The sequence below is a fragment of the Trematomus bernacchii genome, unplaced genomic scaffold (genome assembly GCF_902827165.1).
Source record: "Trematomus bernacchii unplaced genomic scaffold, fTreBer1.1, whole genome shotgun sequence".
Taxonomy (NCBI): Eukaryota; Metazoa; Chordata; class Actinopteri; order Perciformes; family Nototheniidae; genus Trematomus; species Trematomus bernacchii.
The window spans coordinates 5,567,540-5,589,065 of NW_022987803.1; the positions used below are offsets into that span (position 1 = coordinate 5,567,540).

Below are 21,526 nucleotides of genomic sequence, written 5' to 3' on the forward strand. Positions count from 1 at the left end.
TCCTTCACTACAGACTGTCTCTATCTCTCTCTCTCTCTCTCTATAAATATCTATCAATATATCTATCCATCCATCTATCTCTCTCTCTCTCAATCTATCACTCAATATATAAGGAACCGCAGTAGACAAAAGGCGTTGCTATAGCAACACGTCATGTTTATATGAAAAGGGGTGGGGTCAATATGACCCGCTGGGCGGAAATAGGTATAAATGGCAATCTTTTGGGCGATTTCTTCAATCTGACTTCATATTGACAATTTTTAACAACATAGGGTGCTACATAACACACTTTCAGGAAAAGTCACAGACTGGAAGACTTTAATATTTTATTGAAAAAAAGTTACACACAATAAAAAACAGCTCTGGGTCAAATTGACCCGATTGGCGGTTCTAGTGTTAAAGCAGCGGGAGCAAACGCTTGCCTCGGGGGGGGAGAAAAAAAGCCACAGCGGAGAATAAACAGAAGGGTAACCATGGTAACTATGGGCGGGAAGTCTTCTTCGCTGCTTTTGTGGCAGACTACAGTGCCACTTACAGGCCTGGCATATGTACTACAGCGTCTCCAGCGCTTTCGAACGGCAATGGCCGTGGCTGTCTCCTCCTGATTGGTGGAGTTGGCCCAATAGCCGTAGCGCCACTGTCCTGACGTCAGGACAGTGTTCAAATCTGGATCAGTTTTTATCAGATCCGTTGCAGCCCCTTTTTTAGAGATTTGGGTATAGAGGAAAATAGAGAGGGTTGTGTTTTCTGACACTTGGTGAGTTCCCTGGAACACCGGGGACACATATTCATGTATAAAAGACGTACAAAAGTGCATTTTGCATGATAGGTCCCCTTTAAGTTCTGGTTTTCTTTTAGTTGTTGTTGAATCCTTTACGTGTATTGTTCTTGAGTTTTTGGCCTTGCTTTTGCTAAACTCTGTTTATTCTTGGACAACTTTCAATAAAGGACATTTCTTTAAAGTTACTTGGTGTCCTGCTCTTGGGTCCTCCCTGCTCTGCTCTCCAGACACATACACACAGATAGCCAGAGTTGGTAGACTGTATAAAAGGCACAGGGGACAGAAACAGACACTAGGGATACTTTGATTCATTAGATAAAAAAGGATACAGCAAAAAAAGTCTCCCAGCTGTAATTACCCTAAAGAGATGAGCCATTAACTAAGACGCAGCAGAAATAGGAACTTGGCACGAATATTAAGGAACTCCTAACTACAAGGAACGTTCAGACTTTACCACTAATACATCTATGACAGACTGCATTAAGGCATACTTAATGTCAAACAAACCCACAAACACATGCAGATAATCCCTCAGAATTACCTTTTAAATAAATCAATGCAGTTTCTGGGAAATCTTTTTTTTCTCTTTTTTCTCTTTTTTGTGGTTTCATTTTATCATCTTGTGGGGCTCTTTTTAGAAGGGGCTGAAAGGCCTCTAATAGGACCTGAGTCATAAACACCTAATTATGGAAGAAATTACACTTGATTGTGCATCATTGTGGCAGGAAGGGATAATGACTACTGTGTGGGGTAGTTCTTTGTGCATTACCTTTGCAGGGAACACTTAAACGCAGATTAGAGAACAAGGTTTATGACTGTGTCTGTGTGTAATCTAACCATTGAAAACTATTCTCCAGTTCTTCAAAAAAAGCATCAAAAAGTTGGTTTATGAGCTGGGTTTCTCTTCAAGCATCACTCAGCCTTTTGATCTTAACAGATTTTCGATATTGATCCAAATCAACTCGAGTGTTGCAAGAGCGTTTCCCCCAAAAATCGCCAGATGCGATTTCAATGTCAGACTTCAACAGATTGAAAGTCAAAGTGTGGTAAATACCTGCTTACTGAAACACGCAAACAGAATCTGTCTGTGGAATGATTTCTGGATTGAAATAGGGTTTTTACAATGTAAAATGAAGTCACTAAACTTTACGGATGTTTGATCAAAATGGAGATTGAGTTTAAGGTGGTATTGGTCAGAGCAAGGGCGCGTAAAAAGCCAACACTTTATCAATACACCTGTTCGTCGAGCATGAAAATGTAAACATGAAGAAAAGCGTTCACTCTGATCCATCAGCAGATCTGACACAGAACAAAAATAACTCTAGAGATAGCTAAGTTTTAGATTGTGTATCTGTCTTTATATAGTCTGACATTAGATTGTTACCTATCTTAAAATATACCAAATTCTTGTAAAATAAGAAGCTGGCTGAGAGGAAGCATTGACCAATAAGCAAAAACACAATGTGATGTTTTTGGGCTGGTCTATTGTTTCTTGACCCTTTTGAGCATGGGCATCACTTTGTTAGAAAAAGTGGTGGGGACCCTTTATTTCTGATTTAAAAAACCACTACTGCATTAAGCGCCCCCCGCAAACAAAATATACATATATACATATACTTACAATATTTTAGTAGTAGTGCAACTATGCGACGCTGCTGCAGAGTTATTCGCTATTAAATTATTACTAATATATATTCTTTTTGATCAAATGTTTTTATTCATACACATTTAGAGAAATACAATGTACAATCACAACCAATACAACACAAATTATAAAAAATACAGAAAAAACAAACAATAACAACAATCAGACAAGAGGAAAAAACTAAGGAAAAATAAATAAATAAATAAACCCTCCCACCCCCAATCCCAGGACCTCTCAGGACCAATGACTGCAAACAACTATACCCTTTAAGATTGCTAGATCTACTCCTTCAATTTTTCAGCTGTCGACACCCATAAACCGATATTGGACTCCTTAACTCCAATCACAGTGGACAGTTCCATGTAGACTACGTCAAGAAACGTTAGTAACCAGCAGGTAACTGAGAGCTTGTCGGGTTGTTTCCACCTCATAGCAACCAATTTCTTGGCAGCCGTAAGGCCAGCATAGAGAGGTCTTTTCTGGTACCCAGTAGCCGGCGGCTCAGATAAGTCAGTCAAAAGAAAAACAGACACAGATACAGGTACAGTCAAAGAAAATATGTCGGACAACTTAGGAGACCCCGTTCCAAAAGCGAGCAACAGGCGGGCATTCCCAGAACATATGGAGAAATGTACCAGGAGCCCCCATGGAGCACAGGGTACACCGAGCATCTGCCAGAAGACCCATTATATGCAGCCGTCTGGGTGTCAGGTAAGTTCTATGCGCATAGTTCAGGCGGATTTGTTGGTGGTCGGGATTGCGAGACGCCTGACGAATGTTAGCCCAGACTCAATCCCAATTAAAATCAGGTCTCAATTCTGGGTCATCCTTCCTCCAAAGTCTATCTAAGGGAAGGTCACCATAAGAGGACTCAAGTAGGTGAGTATAAAACATAGAGACAAAACCCCTGGAGGTTCTTCTATCAGTGATGAGTATGTGGAATGGATTCCGTGCTAATTGTTGATCCCACGGGACCCCATAAGCCTTAAGGGCTGACCTAAGCTGTAGATAAAAAAAGAAAGAGGTTCCTGGAAGGTCATAACATCCTTTAAGATCCTGAAAAGAGTGGAGACCACTGTCACTGTGTAGTGGCCAATTGTCCAAAGAAGGAATGTTCAAAGGCCACTTAGTCTAGGAGGCGAATTCGAGTATTGAGTCGCGTATGTTCAAGAAATCCAAATACCTTGCTCGTTCCATTCAAGTGCTTTATTAGGAGGTTCAATGGATCAGCTGGCGGCCCAATGCCGACGTGCAACTTTTGCACGGTATTTAAACATATAAATAAACAAATCCCAGTCCTACGGATGTGTGCGGTCAAAAACTTTTTCCAACTTCCTCTCTAGACTTCCTGCTGTGTCATGCTGGCAGCGTCATTTATACCTGAGCATGCTACTACAATCTGCTGTCTATAAATATTAACAAAACATAAAACTAGAGCTGTCCGTAAGCAAGATAAAACATAACAAAAACCGTATAATAATAATTCATAGTTATTCAGCTCATTTAGGTTAAATTAAATAATATTCAATTGGCTCACCAAACCATAATTCATTACCATAAAATAATGTGCCTAAATGGCTCTTACACACTGTAAATATCTTCCATTATTACTAATATTAAACTTGTCGCATGTCCAAACTGCACCACTTAGGTCACCAGAAATACACCCCAAAAGTGTGAACAGTCCTCCTGATTGTACATTTGATCTTGTGCAAATAATTCTCAAAGTGTACAATTCTTTAGAATTAGTCATTAATGTTTACTCATGTCTCATTGTTCACTTGTTAAATGATAGTCCCTATGTCTAGTCTTGTCATGCATTTCCTGTTTTATGTTGTACTTATATTTCCTTCTTGTGTCAGAGCCATTGATTTCCTGTCAATGGGGGTTTTCCTGCCAGTTTGATTGTCTTCCCCACCCTCTATTGTTGCCACCTGTGTCCTATTAACTCTCCTATATATAACCCTCTTCTTTTTGTATTTTGCCAATTTGTTTTGTTCCAAGTCTAGTCAAGAGAGTCAGCTTTATTTCAAATAAAGAATGTATTTCATGTCAAACTAGAGCCACGTTTGACTTTGTTGTACTTTAACCAAGACTTCATACCTTTTGTACTTTTGTGACAAGTCTACATCTGAGCCTAAATCTGTCATATTCAATTAATTTCTTTCGTACATCCTTCCCATGATTGAGATCCACTTTAAATTGTAGTAGGTTTTTCCTTGCCTAATGCTACTTTCACCAATTTTCATGAAAATCAGGACAGTAGTTACTCCATAATTCTGTCATTAACACTTCCTTTATAGAGATAGCTTTGTGCATGTGGGCATTGTTCAAACATGACAACCATAAACCATTTAAGCTACCCTCAAACCATAAGCACACAACATGGTTTCCTAAGGGTTGTCCAAATAAGTTTGGCCATTTAGTGTGTCATTCTAACATAAGGATAATCAAGTTGTTTCAACAGAAAAGCTCCAACATCTTGTGGTCCTTTTCCAAACTTTCCAAAATGACCTTGCCACCCGCTCACCAAACAATTTCATTATTTGATATCTTATCCACGATCAATCCGGTAATATAGCCGAAAAAAGATTCCTGGTCATTATTAAACTTTAATGAAAGGCCTAATAACAACAGACGACTAGAGAGCTGAGACACTGAGACGACCAATGTGTCTTTAACACAAGAACAAGGCTTTAACTGTACAGCGCTGACATTGGAGAGTGCAGTCAAGGGCACTCGTACAATTCACTGTGAAGTGAAGAGAGAGTATGAGGCAGGAAAGTGAACAGTGATGAAGGATTCTGTGTTCCTCTGTGTTTACGGCTTTCTGTTGATTTGTGTTCAGAGATTACAGTATGGGGCTCATACCAGAAGTCCCCTGAGTAAGGTGGGACATGTGAGTTGTTTAATATCAGTCATCCTGGTGAATGCATGCACCAGGATGCATCAGTTAAAAACATGTGTGCATGAAGATCAGGTGTATTTCTCTGAGATTTCTCATCTACAAATATGGCAATAAAAGGTACAATGTGTAAGATCTACCAGAAAATCTAACTTTAAAGTGGCCTTATTATGTTTCTGGGGTTTTCTTTTCCTATAGTGTGTTACAGTATAGCATTACTGTGCTAACATCTCAAAGAGATTGCCTGAAACGCCTCCATTGTACTCCTTTGCTTACTTCTGTAACATAGTGACATATCTATGTTATACTCGTGCTTCTAATGGCTAGCGCTCCAAAACATTTTACGTGATTGGCTAAGAGGTGGGACATCTCTAAGAGGCTGACCATTCCCAACAGAGCCAGCCAGCTAACCAATCAGAGCAGACTGGGCTCTGGTTTCAGACAGGGGGTGTTTCTCAATGTCGAGGAAGGCTCCTCCAGAGCCACTATTTCAAGGATGCTACGTCATCGAGTCCCGCCGAAGGACTGTTCCAATGTCCAGGATCCTTGGAATTCTACCGAGGCCGGCGTCCTTCGTTGCGGGAAATTTCTAGGCTGCACATGTGTATCTTCCGTGGTCTGAAAACCCCCACAATGCTTTGCGCACGGACCAATTTGTAAAATCTTTGGCGGAAAATGGCTGAATCGGCAGTACAGGAATAACTTGCAGAAATGATTTAAAGGATAATCATTGATCAACAGTAAGTAAGAGGTGGGAATTATAAGCATTTGCTTCCTCCGGCTCCCTCCCGGACACATATGATTTATTATTATTATTATTATTATTAATATTTTTGTTGAATATATAAATATTATTACGAATATTGATAATTTATTCTAACAATACGGTATTCTGTTTTTCACATTTGTTATTTTTTATTTGTTTTTTTCCTCTGTTCGAAATAAAGATGGAAATGAAAAATGAAAGGAAATACACATTTTATTATTGATTGGTGATGGTTATTTTTACTATTTTCTTATGGCTGCTTATCCTCCAGGACTTTTTTAAGGCTGCAAACAGAAGGAGAACGTTTTATGTTAGTTTAGTGGTTCTGTCCTGGAGAGATGATCATTTTACCAAATACAGTTACTCAAGTACATCTTCGATCTTCGCAAATCAGTTATGAGTCTCCATTTAAGGCGGGGCCTTGCATATCACGCACACCTGCACACCTGTTAGCCTGTTCCGACCATTCTTCGTTTTCCGAGGCGAGGAAGGATTCTTGCCTCGCTTCTGAAGGACCTGACTCGGAAGACATGTCCTACCAAGGAAGCGTCCTCAACATTGAGAAACACCCAGAGGGTGAAAAGAGGTGCTGCAGCACAGGCAGTATGAGAAAAATAAAGAGCTTTTTGAACCTTAAAGCCACTCAAATAAGCTGTTAACTGACTAACCCCTCAAATAGTTTGGAGCAGGTAGCTCAAAACAACACATTGCACCATTAATAGAGGAGCAAGTGTGTATATGTATGTATATATATATATATATATATATATATATATATGTTTAATTGAACAGAAATAAAGAGTAGTGGTTTGTGTTCAACCACTATTCAACAAAAAATAATTAACCCTTAATTTCAGTTTGGACACCCTAACACTCACATTTGGTATATTAAATAGAACAAGGCGAAACATTATTACTTTACTCTGCCTTCCAAAAAATGAAAACAATTTAACATTTCCTTTTTCCATACGAGAAAGCAATATTAAAAAAAAGTGCAAACTAAATGTAATCCATGTCTAAATTGTTAACTTGACTGAAATTGCAATGACTACCCAGCAACATCACTTGCTGACATTGATGATGATGATCAGGCTAGTATTTGGGAGAATTTGATTTTCATAATTTGATATCATTGCGATGCGATCATTGCGCAGACATTCAGTTTGCTGGACTAAGCCCTCAAAAAATATAAATTCCTCTCTCCGCTTCTATCCATTGAGAATGACTAAAATTACTTTCTAGACAATTTTCTACATCTTATCACATATACTTATGATGCCCCGCCCCCTTTCCCCCCTTTAGCTACAAACGCAAATACAGTATGTTAATAATTTGTTCGTGACGGACTGTGAACTCTCAATCATCTTTATCCGTCACCTCCAGCTTCTAACAGAGGACAGGAATATGTTCTGCAGCACATCAGTGAACTGTTGCTTTAATGTGAGGAATGCAGCATAACCACAGGGACTGGCTCCAATAGGACACACCAGACAGCTTTCCTCACAGATTACATTTCAGTGAGAGAGACTCAAAGAACAGTGTATACTACAGCGTGTGCCAGTGATAACTCCAGAACCAAAGAGTATTTCCTACGCTTCTGAATGAACAGAGGAACTCAGGTGTTGAAGTCTTCCATGCAGCCTACCTGTGGGTTGTCCTCCATGACACAGCGGATCTTCTCCACCACGTCGATGCGCCGCTGTCGGTGCAAGGCGTTGATCAGCTTGGCCAGGTTGGCGTCGCTGTCCCGGATGGTCCAGTGCTGCAGCGCTGCGTACGCCCGCTCGTGGTCTGACGAGTATCCATTGGAGAAGGCAGCTACTTCCCTCTCTGTTGCGTTCGCCAGCGACTGATAGATGTCGATCCACTGGGTGCCAACGTGGGCCGCCACCAGCTTTAGGATATCCACCCCTGAGCAGAAAAGAAGAAAGAAAAGTTTGAGAACTCAAGACAAAAATTCAATAAAGAAGACTTGTGATAAACATTTTTTAACAATTGTTCAGAGATGGCAAAAGTACACACATCCTTTACTCAAGTAGAAGTACAGATACTCGTGTTTAAAAATACTCTGGTCAAAGTAGAAGTACTGACTAAACTTCTTTACTCAAGTAAAAGTAAAGAAGTATGGGCTTTGAAATGTACTTAAAGGTGGGGTAGGTACGTTTGAGAAACCGGCTCGAGATACACTTTTTGTTATATTCCATGGAATGCTCTTAACATCCCGATAGCAATGAATATCTTGAGACAAAAAATCCATTAAAAAATATCATCTGTGGAAGCCGTCGCGCTGTAAAAAGCACGACCAATCATTTTAGCCGGCCCGGCCTTCCTGTGCACAAACTTATCTCGTGCCCTCATTGGTCATGTGCACGTTCGTGTGTGTTGGAGGAGGGGCTCTGTAAGGAAGTGGCAGATTTTCTCTGGTTGTGTATTTTCAAATTCTAGCGCACTCGAGCTGGTTTCTCCAAAATTACCTACCCCACCTTTAATTAAAAAGTACCCATAACTACCAGCTGTTTTAAAGAGTACCTGACCTCCCTTTATATTAATAGAACAATAATGTCATTGTTAGCTAATGAATGTTTCCATGCTGAACAACGGCAACATGACAACGTTTTCATTGGTCCCTCTTCTTTAGAGAAGACCAGGAAATGATGGATACACGGATCGTGTTCAAATCAATAGGCACGCAATGACTCTAAATAATAATGATCACGCCACCAAACACAGATTCAAACTAAAGGAACAAACCTGTTCTGAAAATGTAAGAAGTAGAAAGTACAGGTATTTGTGTTCAAAATGTAAGAAGTAAAAGTAAAAAGTTGTCAGAAAACAAGTAGTGGAGTAAAGTACTGATACCAGAAAAATGTACTTAAGTACAGTAACGAAGTATTTGTACTCCACTACCTCTGTAATTTTTTAACAAAAAAGCAAAGTAAACAAGACAGATGATGCTGGACTTCCTCTCAATTAAAGAGTGTAGACCAGAAGTTAAGCTGGTCAAGATCCAGTCGAAAACAATTCCTTTTTATCTCAATAACGGAGACCTCGTGCTTTGCCCCACACAAAAGATCATTGTTTTCTTGCTATCAATGTCAAGGTCAAGTTTCCAGGTGAAGAAGTACTTCTTAGCTTGTGAACACAGTTATATAATGTGCTTCTAAAGGAGCTTTTACAAGTTTGAGAGTACTACTAAAGAGATTCAGAGTATGTGAAATGTTTTCAAAAGTATAGGATGGATTGAACCATTCAATTAAATTCAGACATTCACGATCCCCTCAGGATGAACTGAACTGTACATCGAATTTTCATCGGACTCAGTTGTACTTTGCATTTACTGCTTATTAGAAAATCTTACTTCTAATGTTGAACTAAAAGAGATAATGGTACCACTGCATTACGCTGGAATAGGAATGTGTGAGATGAGAAATAACTATATCCCTTAGAGGCTTTAAAACAATCCCAGGTATTCCCTCAAAAACAAAGGAATTTCAACTCCGGAACTACCGAAGCGTCCTTAAAGTAAACTTCACTTGCTGGTAAGGAAACCACTCTGAACCGAGCTGCAAGCCCTGCAAATCGATCAGACACTGTTTCACCCCCACCATGATCTCAATGCAGTGTCATTTGGCGTCACTAAAAGGATCAGGTAAGAATCCTGACTGCATTAAGGGTAACGATCTGCAGTGGAAAACAAAACCAAGACAAGTATTCGGTACCAAGAGTGTTGTGTCAAGTTGAGCCATACCATGCAGTGGAAATTCAGGAGGAACATGTCCACCGCTGCAGAAGTCCATCCTTGATAGACATTACGACATATTGCTTGCCTCGTCTGTTGTTGATCTAAGGCCAGTGGAACTCAACTCAAAGATTCTACTTAGGAAAACAGATCCCCCTCAACAACCACTTGTATACAAACACAGGACGATGCAATAAGCAACATGTCATTCATGTTGAATCTCCCTGGATCAGTGGGGGCAATCTCCTTTTATAGTATGTAGACACACAACTGTAACTGCTCTCGTTAATGTTCCAAAGAAGACAAGTAGGTGCTGAGCCGATGCTGCTTCTGTTAGAAAGGGATCAGATCTCAAAATGATTTTCTGATTCCACTAAGCACATAGGCATGGATCAATCAAGCACGCAAGCAAGTTTTACAACATTTTATATTTGGTTATTTTATGTTCACACCACTGTCTTTAAAGGAAAACCAGGTCCTGTAAACAGAGGTGACATGGACTCAGAAGTGTTGTGTTGTGTACAGAAGGTGCAGAACATGAGCGGTTAAAATACATATTGGACCTGTCAACACTTGTTATTTATCTGGTGCTCATACTTCTGAAGTGAAGAAATGCAAACACGAGGAGAGTTCAAATTACTCTTTAATCATTTTTTCATGACGGATAGAAATCTGAGGACATTGGATATCTATCTAGTCATGCTCATACGTCTACATGGAACAATTGTTACAACTGCATACTGTACGACCTTTAAAGGTCTTTCTGCTGTTATTTGCGTCCTGGCTGGGTTTATTCTCATATTTAACAAAACATAATTAAAGTGAAATCTAGGTTGTCCGAAAGACGTTCCAGCTGAGAGTTATTTTGAGTTTTCTAATTCATTCTATTGTAGTCATTTTCAGGTTCATATTTGTATGTTCTGCCTCTACTGGGACATGTCTCCATGCTTTAATGTTCAAAAAGCTCTTTATTTTTCTCATACTGCCTGTGCTGCAGCACCTCTTTTCACCCTCTGTCTGAAACCAGAGCCCAGTCTGCTCTGATCGGTTAGCTGGCCGGCTCTGTTGTGATTGTTTAACCGCTTAGAGATGTCCCGCCCCTTAGCCTATCAAGTACAATGTGTTGGAGTGCTAGCCAGTTGAAGCGTGAGTGTTACATAGTGATGTCACTACGTTACAGAAGTAAACAAAGGAGTACAATGGAGGCGTTTCAGGCAGGGGGGGGGGGGGGGGAGTGTGTGGGAGAGAAACTCCCTTTGGAGGGAACACAGGGATTTTAGCCTTTGCAGACCATTTACATGCACATAAACCTATATAACATTTTACAGTAGAATCCCTACCCTTAGTGGTACTTAGTTCATGCATATTTTTAGGTTACTCAGAACCACATTTCTTAACTAAGAAGTCTAATATATCAGAGAAAAACATGCATCCGATAGTGTTGTGTTTATCCAGGAAATTGATAACAGAAACTGGTGTTATCTAAAGTTAGGAATAGCTGTGTTTTTTAGAGACGCTCGATTGGTTTTGTCAACCTAGTCACAGCTGTGCACATTGTACAGAATGGCTAGAAATTATTGTTCTATTATCCCCCCTCTCATTGTGCTCCAGTAAATGTGTGCATCTCAATTACCTTCACACTTCACATTCATAATCCCTCTCGTGACACACACACATCACCATTGGCGTTTATCTTTAGACATGAACAGAATGCTGATATTTGGTGAGCATCTCTCCCCTCAGATGCTGCCTGTTCAGACACTCTCTGCTCCACTTCCTCGCTGACTGTTACGTGACTTGACAATAACTTGGCTGGAAATATAAATGCTGACTCATCTGTTGGTCAAGCAAAAATAAAGTACCTCAGCTGTTCTGTGAAGCAAAGGCAATGTCAATATGCATGTGTATGCATTAGCAGAGCTATTATTGAGCCCAACCCTAACCTTGCATGTAAACAGGTTTAACAGGATACAGTACACACATCTAGTATCCATGTATCCAGGGACGTGCACAGACATTTGGAGGGGCTATTGCTCTAAACTGGAAAAAGGGCCTCCCCCCGAAAAAATATATAAGACCAAAACGATTATTACATTAACTAATTTGAACAGTAATTCACATCATCATCTCATAACAAAATATGCTAAGGCAACTACTTGCATTAGGTGACTTGATTTTTTAAATGAAAACCAGGGACATTTTTTGTTTTGCGGTCCATATCTCATTAAAATATCTAATGTTAGAAACTACTAAAGAAAAAATGGGGACAATTCAATGTAGTTTGACCATTACAGACATTCTGATAAAATAGGGCTTCTATAATTAGCCTACCTTAAACTCACTAATTAATGAAACCAGTTCAATACGCATTATTCTTATTCTTATCATTCTTTATGAGCACAGTAATGTGTAAGGTATCTAATTACTTATTTATTTAGTATTCCATAACTTAATAACAGAGATGGTCAAATTAAAGTAGAGACACGGCAGAAATCCTACAATGAAGCGGACAGTGAAGTGTTCTCTGAGAGAGGGCGATCAAGAGAAGAGAGCGAGCGGCCGCATCGAGGGAGTTTACCATGCGGGCAATTACATGTAAGAAGAAGGAGAAGAAGAAGAAGAAGAAAAATGAAGCTGGTGTGTTTCCCGCAGCGAGACACTACAATACTAATTGTGGGCTTATCATGTTGATTCGACCACAACAGAAAGAAAAAAAAACCTCTCGTTCTCTCCAGAGGGGCAGGTCAGCCAAAAAGGGGAAACGGGCCGTTGCCCGGGCAACAATAGCCTGTACCTGTGCACGTCCCTGCATGTATCCATGTGGAACTGCTGTAATGATTATAGGCTTGTTATACATTTTGGAGATAAGATTACGATCACCTTTATAAATCCCAGAGGGAAAATGCAGTTCTTCCCTTGTTGAAGGTTTCGGTTCCTTGCTCAACGGCACCTCGGCAGTGAGAGCTGACACCTCTCCAGCTACCAGTCCACACTCCATATGTTTCGGTCCAAACAGGACTTAGACCGACTTAAAGTCCCCACAGGCTGAGTTACCGCCGCCCAATAAAGGACTAAACAGTATTTATTATACTTGATAAAGGATGCTCATGCACGGATATTCCATGCTATGTCACTATGAATCTGGCCCCCACCTATTTTTACAATTTGAAACTTTGAAGACTATCCGAATAAAAAAGCCAGATGTAAAAAGAAAACCCAATCTAGTGGAATGCAGTTTATTGCAACAGCCTTTCTATGTGACACTACATACAATTTTTTGTATAACTTTATAAAGGGGAAAATGTGCCTTTTAATACTGTCCAATGCATTCCAACCCTTAACCATTAGCATTTGTTTGTTGGCTTAATTAGCTGTATCTTAATTGTTGTGATTATGTAAACTTCACAAATCCCCTGTTGAAGACCAATGCAGTAAACCATATTTTAAACATTGAAGGTTTATGTTCTACATGGTGCAAACACTTCAAAGTCATCATCACCGAATGAATGTCATAACTTTTCAGAAGTATAGGTATATCCATTATTAATGTTGTCTGTAGTAAACATACTGAACGTTTAAATCCAGGATGATTCAGATCAAATAAATGGATGAAAGCCAGTGGTAGTCATTCGACACATATATATTCACATGAACATACATACTGTACATACACACAGAGAATTGCAAGCACATACAAGCCGGGAGACAAGTATAAATAGATATGTGAAGCCTTCCGACATGCTTACACAGACACCCTGACATGCCACACTTCCTTTTAAATTCTCCTTTACCAACCTAATTTTAACCCTCAACCCAAGCTTAACTAACCTTACCATTCACCCTAGAACTAAATAACCCAAAACAGAAGCCCAAATCCTAAACCGACCCTTTGAAAACTACCTAAAAGTGTCCTAACTTGGCTTAAAAAGTCTCTCCCCACCTCTGCTGCTCACTGCTGTAGCATGGTCAGTAGCTACGTCTGACCATGCTACAGATGTTAGTGCAAAATCTACAGCTCCTCTACCACAACCATGGCAACCATGCTCGGGGGGGTCTTCTTCGCTGCTTTTGGTGTATTATTAGAGTGTGTGTACTGAAATGTCCAACAGCAGCTACTTGCCGCTAGTTGCTCGAATTTATCCAAACTGACATGTTTTGCCAAACTGTCTTCATAAAGCATGATACAACTGCCTGGCGGGGACAATACAAGTTATCCCAATGATGCATCACTTCACACGGGTGTCATTATTGAAGATATTACAGCACAAATGAGACACTGTTTTTGTCAACAATTTGTTGCTTTAGAAATTAAGACTAAAGTGTCATCTCCTTTTCTAGAGAGGTGCTGACTCATCTCATTTGGCAGTGTAGGTGATAATGACTCCTGTTGTTTCACTAATTACTTTTCCTTCAGCCCAGTAAAACTAAAGAGAGCAAACAGAGGGAAGCAGTGTTTTTCGTTACTTCTGTTGCAAAGTAACTATCAAAAGTTTCTGGTCCTTTGATGTAAGAGTGCTAAACGTTCACTCACCAAGTGCCTCCTAGACCAATGTACCGGACAAAAACAATTTTGAAATACCATGGTAGAACTTGTGAAAAAGGTACCAAAGGTTTTGCCAATCTGTCAAATAGATATTTGAAGATATTTCAGTTTGAGAAAGAGTGGTGACCAACCAGCCCTAAAGCCATGCCATAAAGAAGAAGGGTTTCATGTTTAAAGAAGGGTCTGGTGTGTTGCGGATGAGGGCCGCTTATCCTGGCAACTTCCTATAATGTTGTACCATGAGCAGGGTCCCAGTTCTTAGACAGGTCCAGACATGCAGCATAGCCTGTGGTTGTTGTTTCTTCACATCTCTGTAGGAATGACCTGATCTGCCTACCTCTGCTTATCTGGATTCGTTAGCAGAAGGCTAAGTTAGGTTACCTAGCCATCCTTCTTCCTAGAACCCTAACCCTAGCCACAGCTTCCATAACTTTATGAAGAATGTGTTCCCAGGACAGATTATATATGTAATCCATCCAGCATGTTGTTGTTCGGCTTTACTTGTTGGACGTGCAAGAAAAAATCTTCCCAAGGTGCTGCCCAGAAGGCATCCTAAAGCAGACACCACCTAGAGTGGCTCCATTCAACAGGAAGTAGCAGAAATTTGACTACTCTTTTTTTGGTTATTACCCAAACTTCGTCTCTTTCTTAACGGCTACAGCCGATCTAGGATACAATGAACGCCAACATTACACAAGTGGAGCTTTGGTTTGTTTCCCGTACTTGACTTGTGTTGCATAGAAACACATTTGCCGCTGTGTATCCAGGTGACAGCAGATTCGAAGCAAATTCTTTATGGGAGATCGTGCATGGCATCTGATTTCACTGCTCTGGGTTGATTTTTTCTTTAGAGCTACAGCTGTGGATTATGGGTGATGTAGCATAACTGTCCAATACATTATATGAATAGAAATGTGAAGAAATAAATGAAAATGGTGGGAACAGAGATGAAACATGAATTGCTGATGACTATATCATAATCTTAAATGTCTGACACACTGCAGATCTGAAACATATGTTTCCAACAAATGGTGCAACATCAGCACACTGTTATTATGTGCAATATGATGTCAAGCAGGGTGCTGTGTGCATCAGCGTCTTAACAAACACCATTCCGTTTATCACATCACGTAGCCCGTTCATTCCAAATTCTGAACACATTGAATTGATGAAATGTGTGGGAGCACAACAAGCGCAGTATACTTCCAACCAGGCTACAGCCCCCCCCCCCAAACTCTGCTCTTCACAATCACACCCAGGCAGAAGTGAGAACTACCTCGGCCCACCCTGGTACTGCACAGCACAGTCCGTTCTAACACATCGCGCCCCGCTGGGCTTGGATGTGGGACTTGGCATTATTAACAGTGTAGATGTTTAACGAGGGAGGATGGTGGGCAGGTAGAATGTTGTTTTCCTTCATGTTTTCCTCTACAATCTGCGTCTGACTTTGGAAATATATGTTGTAAATAATATGCCTGGTGACCACACCAAGCAACCTGCCTCTATTTGATGTTCTCTTAAAGGACCATTACAATGTTTCTGTTCAGTACACGCTGCCTACACTATACTGATTTTTTGGGATTTATTTTCTAACTTCAAGACTGACTGACTTGGAGACATTTTAAAACTTTATAAAGAATATCATTTATTTAATTGCTGTTTGTTAACCTTGTTTCATTAAGCCGAATTCAAAGGTGATCTGATATTCTGATATCTATTATTTAATTGAGCTGCCAACAAGCTGCTTTTTGAGAATTGGAAAAATTCTAACCATGTCTACCTTTACTCAGTGGCCTTTACTTAGTAAATTCAATACCTATTGGCAGTTAATTTTAAAATATCACATTTCCAATTGCTCCTGAACACACCATTACGGTCAGTTCCTGCTTGCTATGGTATTGCCAACCTACAAAAGTATATTTGACAGAAAATGTTTGGCAATTTAAAGTTCACTGATGGGTTTTGACCTGAGACTGAAACATGTAAAACCACCAGCATGGCCCACAAAGAGGGTGAGCAAATCTGTTCTGAGTAGCCACTTCAGAGGAAGTGGGAAAACCTTGTGATGGTAACTTCCAATCGGTGCATCTTAAAGAGTGGAGTAGCAATGAGTGAGTAAAACCCAGAAATTAGTTAGCATTTTACTACTTCCGGTTTCCTCGTCATGAAGTGAATGGTTTTTGAACTTGTTTATAGTTGGAGGCCTGATATAAGATCTGTGTTCAACACAAAGGTAAGAAAGAGATTTCACATTTTGTTCTACAACATAAAATATGTCAGAAGCTTGCGATTGCATTAAAGCTTAAAAAATGACAAACATGTTAAAACAAAGCTTATTTTCTGCAAATTACCAAAATCCAATGGGAACATCCCAACTCTCTTTGTCCTGGGAGCCCTTGCGATGACAAATTCCGAGTCAGCCTACAAATTACGTCATCATCGCACAACTCTGTTGCCTCCTCAATCTCTCTCCAACAATGATGTGTTTTTGTGTATTTTTGTAGTCCAGACACAATGAATAAATGTGGATTAGAAAACACAGTTTTGGGCAGTGTCTCCGAGAAGGTTTTTGTAGTATCATACTTGGGTTGTGGAAAAATAAATTGTTAAAAAAAGAACCCATATCATGCCTACCTTCTCACCTTTGCACACCTGGCAATGCAACTAGGCACAATTGCAGGGTTGTCTATTGTATTAAGAAACAGCCACATAATATACACTGAAGAGAAAAAAAGCATTTGTTTGTATAGAGGGCAAACATTCAGGGCAATATGGTATAACTGCAAGCTCAGTTTACTGTAGCCTTAAGCTAACCCTATACAAAATGTTTGTGATTCCCTTTTACTTAATTTGACTGCTGCACCCATGTTTCAGATAAACAAATAGGTTATTCAGATCCTGTGCAATAAAAATCTGGCCCGTGGCCCTGGAAAGCTCCACGCAGGCCTGCTGTGGAGGAGTAGCAGTTTTCACTACTTCCTGACCGGCTTTGAGCAAATGCCAAGTAATGTATGTGTGTGATCTGTGCTTTGACGTTTCCCTTATTTTTTTCCTTTATTGCCTGAATGTTTTAACTGCTCTAGTAAAGGGGCATTACCATCTTGAAGGGGAGCCAGCCACGCACCTTGGAAGGATTAAGAAGCTGTTTTGTTTTATGTTGTAGAGAGTAAACAGCGGTGTAAAGGGCTATTTGGGTTTGATGTGCATACATACATCTCCATGTAAATACATTCATATGTGCACAGAATTGCTCATCCAATCTGGAGAAAACATATGCACACAAAACACACACATACACTTTTTTTAATCTGTTTTTGAATGCATTAAAGGCTTCACCACAGATAGTCACAGAGATAGGTCACCAATAGTGACCATAAGGACCAAATATCTTGAATTATTTTCCAGGAAATATCTTTTGTGAAGGTCATTTCTAGCAATGGCAGTAGTATTATGGCCAATAAGTAATAAGCCCAAGCAATTAGGACAACAAATTGCTTAAATTGTAAGAGAAATATGTACCGTCTGCACAAAACTGCTATTTGTGTTCTATCTCCTACCAGCAGGCAATGTTGGATTTGTTTTAATCATGACCAATATGTTTTAATCCATTTCAGTAGCCAAAGCTTAACCAAACCATAGCTGTAAAGTTAGCCAAGCACTTTGCGTTACATTCACCATCCTCTAGTTTTCAATTTTAATTTCTCTGACTGTTTATTCTTTCATTATAAACCAAAGTAAAATCATTGTATGTGTAAACTTACCAAGCAACAAACCAGTTCTGATTCTGATAAATTACATTACATGTTACTTGTTAGACGCTTTTATCGAAAGCGACTTACATACTCAATACTGTGGGCAATCCCCACAGGAGCAATTTGGGGTGAAGTGTCTTGCCCAGGGACACAACGACATGCTGACTGCAGTGGGGTTTGAACCTGTGACCCCCTGATCCGAACACCAACGCTCAACCCAGTGCACCACACGCCTCCCGCATAAATCTTTTATGATGTCAAATAAGTTCCTTGAAAGTTACTTGTCTATTTTTAAATCCATGCTTTTCTCTGTCAGGGAACTAAAGCAGTGGTCTCCAACATTTTCAGGCTGAGGACCCCTTGCTAAAGAAGGGAATGTGGACCCCCAAATAAATAAACTTGATACTGGGTGGACAACTTTGTGGGGGGGGCTAGTTCCATTTATTAATACCTTATTATTGCGTACAATAATAAGCTATTTAAATAATAAAACTATGTCATAGCTAATTACATGTAGTTAGCCGTTATGGCGATTTAGCATAGGTTAGCTAGCTCACTTGGTTGTACGGGGATTCATGGGTAACATAAGACTGTCATCACTGTGGAAAATAAATGGGTTGGTTTTACGAAAAGTAGATTTATCGTTGCTAATATGTTGGATTGATTGTATTTTAAAACATATTTAACAAAAACAAGCAATACTTTGCTGGCCCCTCTGCAGTAACTCTGAAGACCCCCAAAAGACAAGGACCTTATGTTAAAGACCCATGATATACATTATCTGTTCATTAACAAGGGCTGCTAGGTAACGGCAGGGAAACCCCAGGGTGGTTAGCCAACAATGGTCAGATATAACATTTACATTTACACACACACACACACACACACACACACACACACACACACACACACACACACACACACACACACACACACACACACACACACACACACACGCTGCACCATCACTCTCCCCATTTCCTTCTGCCTATATAACTCTTTGTCGCCCTGTAAGAGACCAGATTGACCCACTAATGTTCCTTGCCAACCAAACAACAACGCTGATGCAGCTGAAACCAGATTACTCCAGTTCTCTGTGGTAAGGCACTGAGGGAGCAGAGTGAGGGTGGCGGGTGGCTCGGCTTTATCACAACACACACACACACACACGCACGCACGCACACACGCACACACACACACTGAAATCTCACATTTAAACAAGAATAAGGAAATGAAATGAGGAGAGCACTAGAAACAAGGTGCCCCCACCTTTTCAAAAGTCAAATTCAAATACTTTCCAAGCATTTTCAAGCTTTTCCAGCAAATTACATATTTGAATATAGTACAAGTACTCAATATAGAACTTGTAATATTAGATATGAATGGGCAATAAAGGACCCAAATTATGGTTTCTGACAACATTCTATATACTGTATGGGTGGGAAATTAAAGAAACACAAAAAAATGTATCATGTTTTTAAATATGTCCCCAGGTTTTAAGCACACTTTATTCAAAATCCAAGCACATTTCAAAAACACTTGAATTTGAATGTGGTGTTTTAAAGGATTTCATGCAAGCATGGGAACCATGTGGGAAAGGGGGAAGAGGAAACTGGAGATACTATAAAGCCAAATAAAGGCAAATAAAGGATGATGTATTCACAGGAGATAGGAAAGCTAGAGAAAGAATGAAAAACTGACAGAAAATCAGCCAAAGAAAGATGGAGAGAAGTGACGAAATACAAAGCTATGCACCTGAGAACAAAAAGGAAAAACAAGATAGATGAGACGGGAAGGAGACACCAATAGGAGAATGCAACCTGAGTGTGTGTTGGGGGTGGACAGTGACAGCAGGAGGGTACAACAGGGTCAGGGTCTTGCTTGTATAACCACTTTCCTCCACACCATGTGCTGCAGGGCAGAATTGATTAGATCACATCATCACATGGTTCTACACGGTTCAGGAGCTGACTTTATGCCATCACACCAGACTGGGACATCCAGTACGCAAGTTCATGACCCCCAATGCTGGCTGCATATCATGTAGAAACACATGTCGTTAGATTACAACACCATGGCAGAGCTTTGATAAGACATTTTCTCTGAGGGCGTATTGCAGTATAGGACGTCACACACAAATTGCCGTTGTCACAAACTTGGAATCTTTACTGGAGTTTTGAAGTCATTTAGAAAATAATGTAAGAAACTAAAATGTATATCGAAGGCATGGCCATGTCATTTTATTTTGCTTCTTCTTTTCATTATGTTAGTTTACATATTTTATTTTTGGTCTTTCACCACACTGTCCCTTTGCTGTTAGATTTCCTCCCCATGAGACGGAAAAATGATTTCTGTTTCTGATTGTCAAGATGTTTCTAGAGGTGTGATAACGATGGTTGTCATTCAGACATGTACAATGTAGCTTTTATCACTACACATTTAAGAAACTATCATATCAAAAAAGTTGTTAAAGCATCCATAAAATAAAGTTTTTGATTATCTTTATCTTACCCACTGTCTCCTAAGAATACTTATACTGTATGTGTGAATGGGAAAGCATAGAATCATCTACAGTGGATGAGCATGGTTTAACACGTCACTCTATTAGGAAATAAAACGTTCTCATGGGTAAATCTGAAGGAACAGACAGAAGTATAAAGACTTCGAGAATCTTGAAGCATTGAAGCTGTTCTGGATGCTAGTGGAGGTCCAAGACACTTCATTTTGTATTTTTCTTTAACTTGTCTCCTATTTATATTCCAAAGTAGCCTCCAACAATCTTCCATCAGAACCACTCTTGTTGGAATCAAAGACTTACCCTGTCCGTTGGAGTAGTAGATCCACTTCTCTTTGACCTGCGATTGAGGCGCCGATGGTTTCTTCTGGATTGCCTTCTCGATGATGCTGCTGGGGTCCTGCACCGGCCCCTTCTTCAGCACACGAGAGCTCCGCTTCACACTGCAGATCACGATCACCACCAGCACCAGCAGGAGCAGCAGCACTATCATCCAGGGGAGGTGCTCGTTGATGTCGAAGTGATCGTGGGTGCTCGGTCTTGGGGAACCCCTTCGAGTTGGCCTGTAGTAGCTTTGGACCCCACTCCCACCGCCCTGTCCTGCTACCTTGCTGATACCCGGCCAAACCCTGATTACATCAGCACCCTCCGGACCCTCAACCCCTTTCTTGTTTGGGTTCGTCACAGGGTCAGAATTGGGTTGCCCCCGTTGGTGCTCCAGTTCCATGAGTTGCCCGTGAGTCCGTGGGCGATTTGTTGGGGTGGAAGCGCTAAGCTGGTTGAGGAGTGGCCCCTCTGCATGGTGGTCTTCCCCACTCGGGACTCCCCTTAGTTGAATGGCTGCTGATTGGCTGTAGGTGCCTGGGAAAAGAGACAGATG

The 21,526-nt window shown here is 40.3% G+C and overlaps 1 protein-coding gene across 1 annotated transcript in view; it reads right to left on the minus strand.

The window, feature by feature from the left end:
* tnfrsf21 (tumor necrosis factor receptor superfamily, member 21) overlaps positions 1 to 21,526 on the minus strand; it is a 66,411-nt gene that overhangs the window by 14,169 nt on the left and 30,716 nt on the right. Inside the window, exons 3-4 of the mRNA XM_034150412.1 lie at positions 20,950 to 21,507; positions 7,743 to 8,008 (exon numbers count right to left, since the gene is read on the minus strand). Of these exons, the coding sequence (XP_034006303.1) occupies positions 7,743 to 8,008; positions 20,950 to 21,507 (824 nt within the window). The remainder of the gene's footprint in view (positions 1 to 7,742; positions 8,009 to 20,949; positions 21,508 to 21,526) is intronic.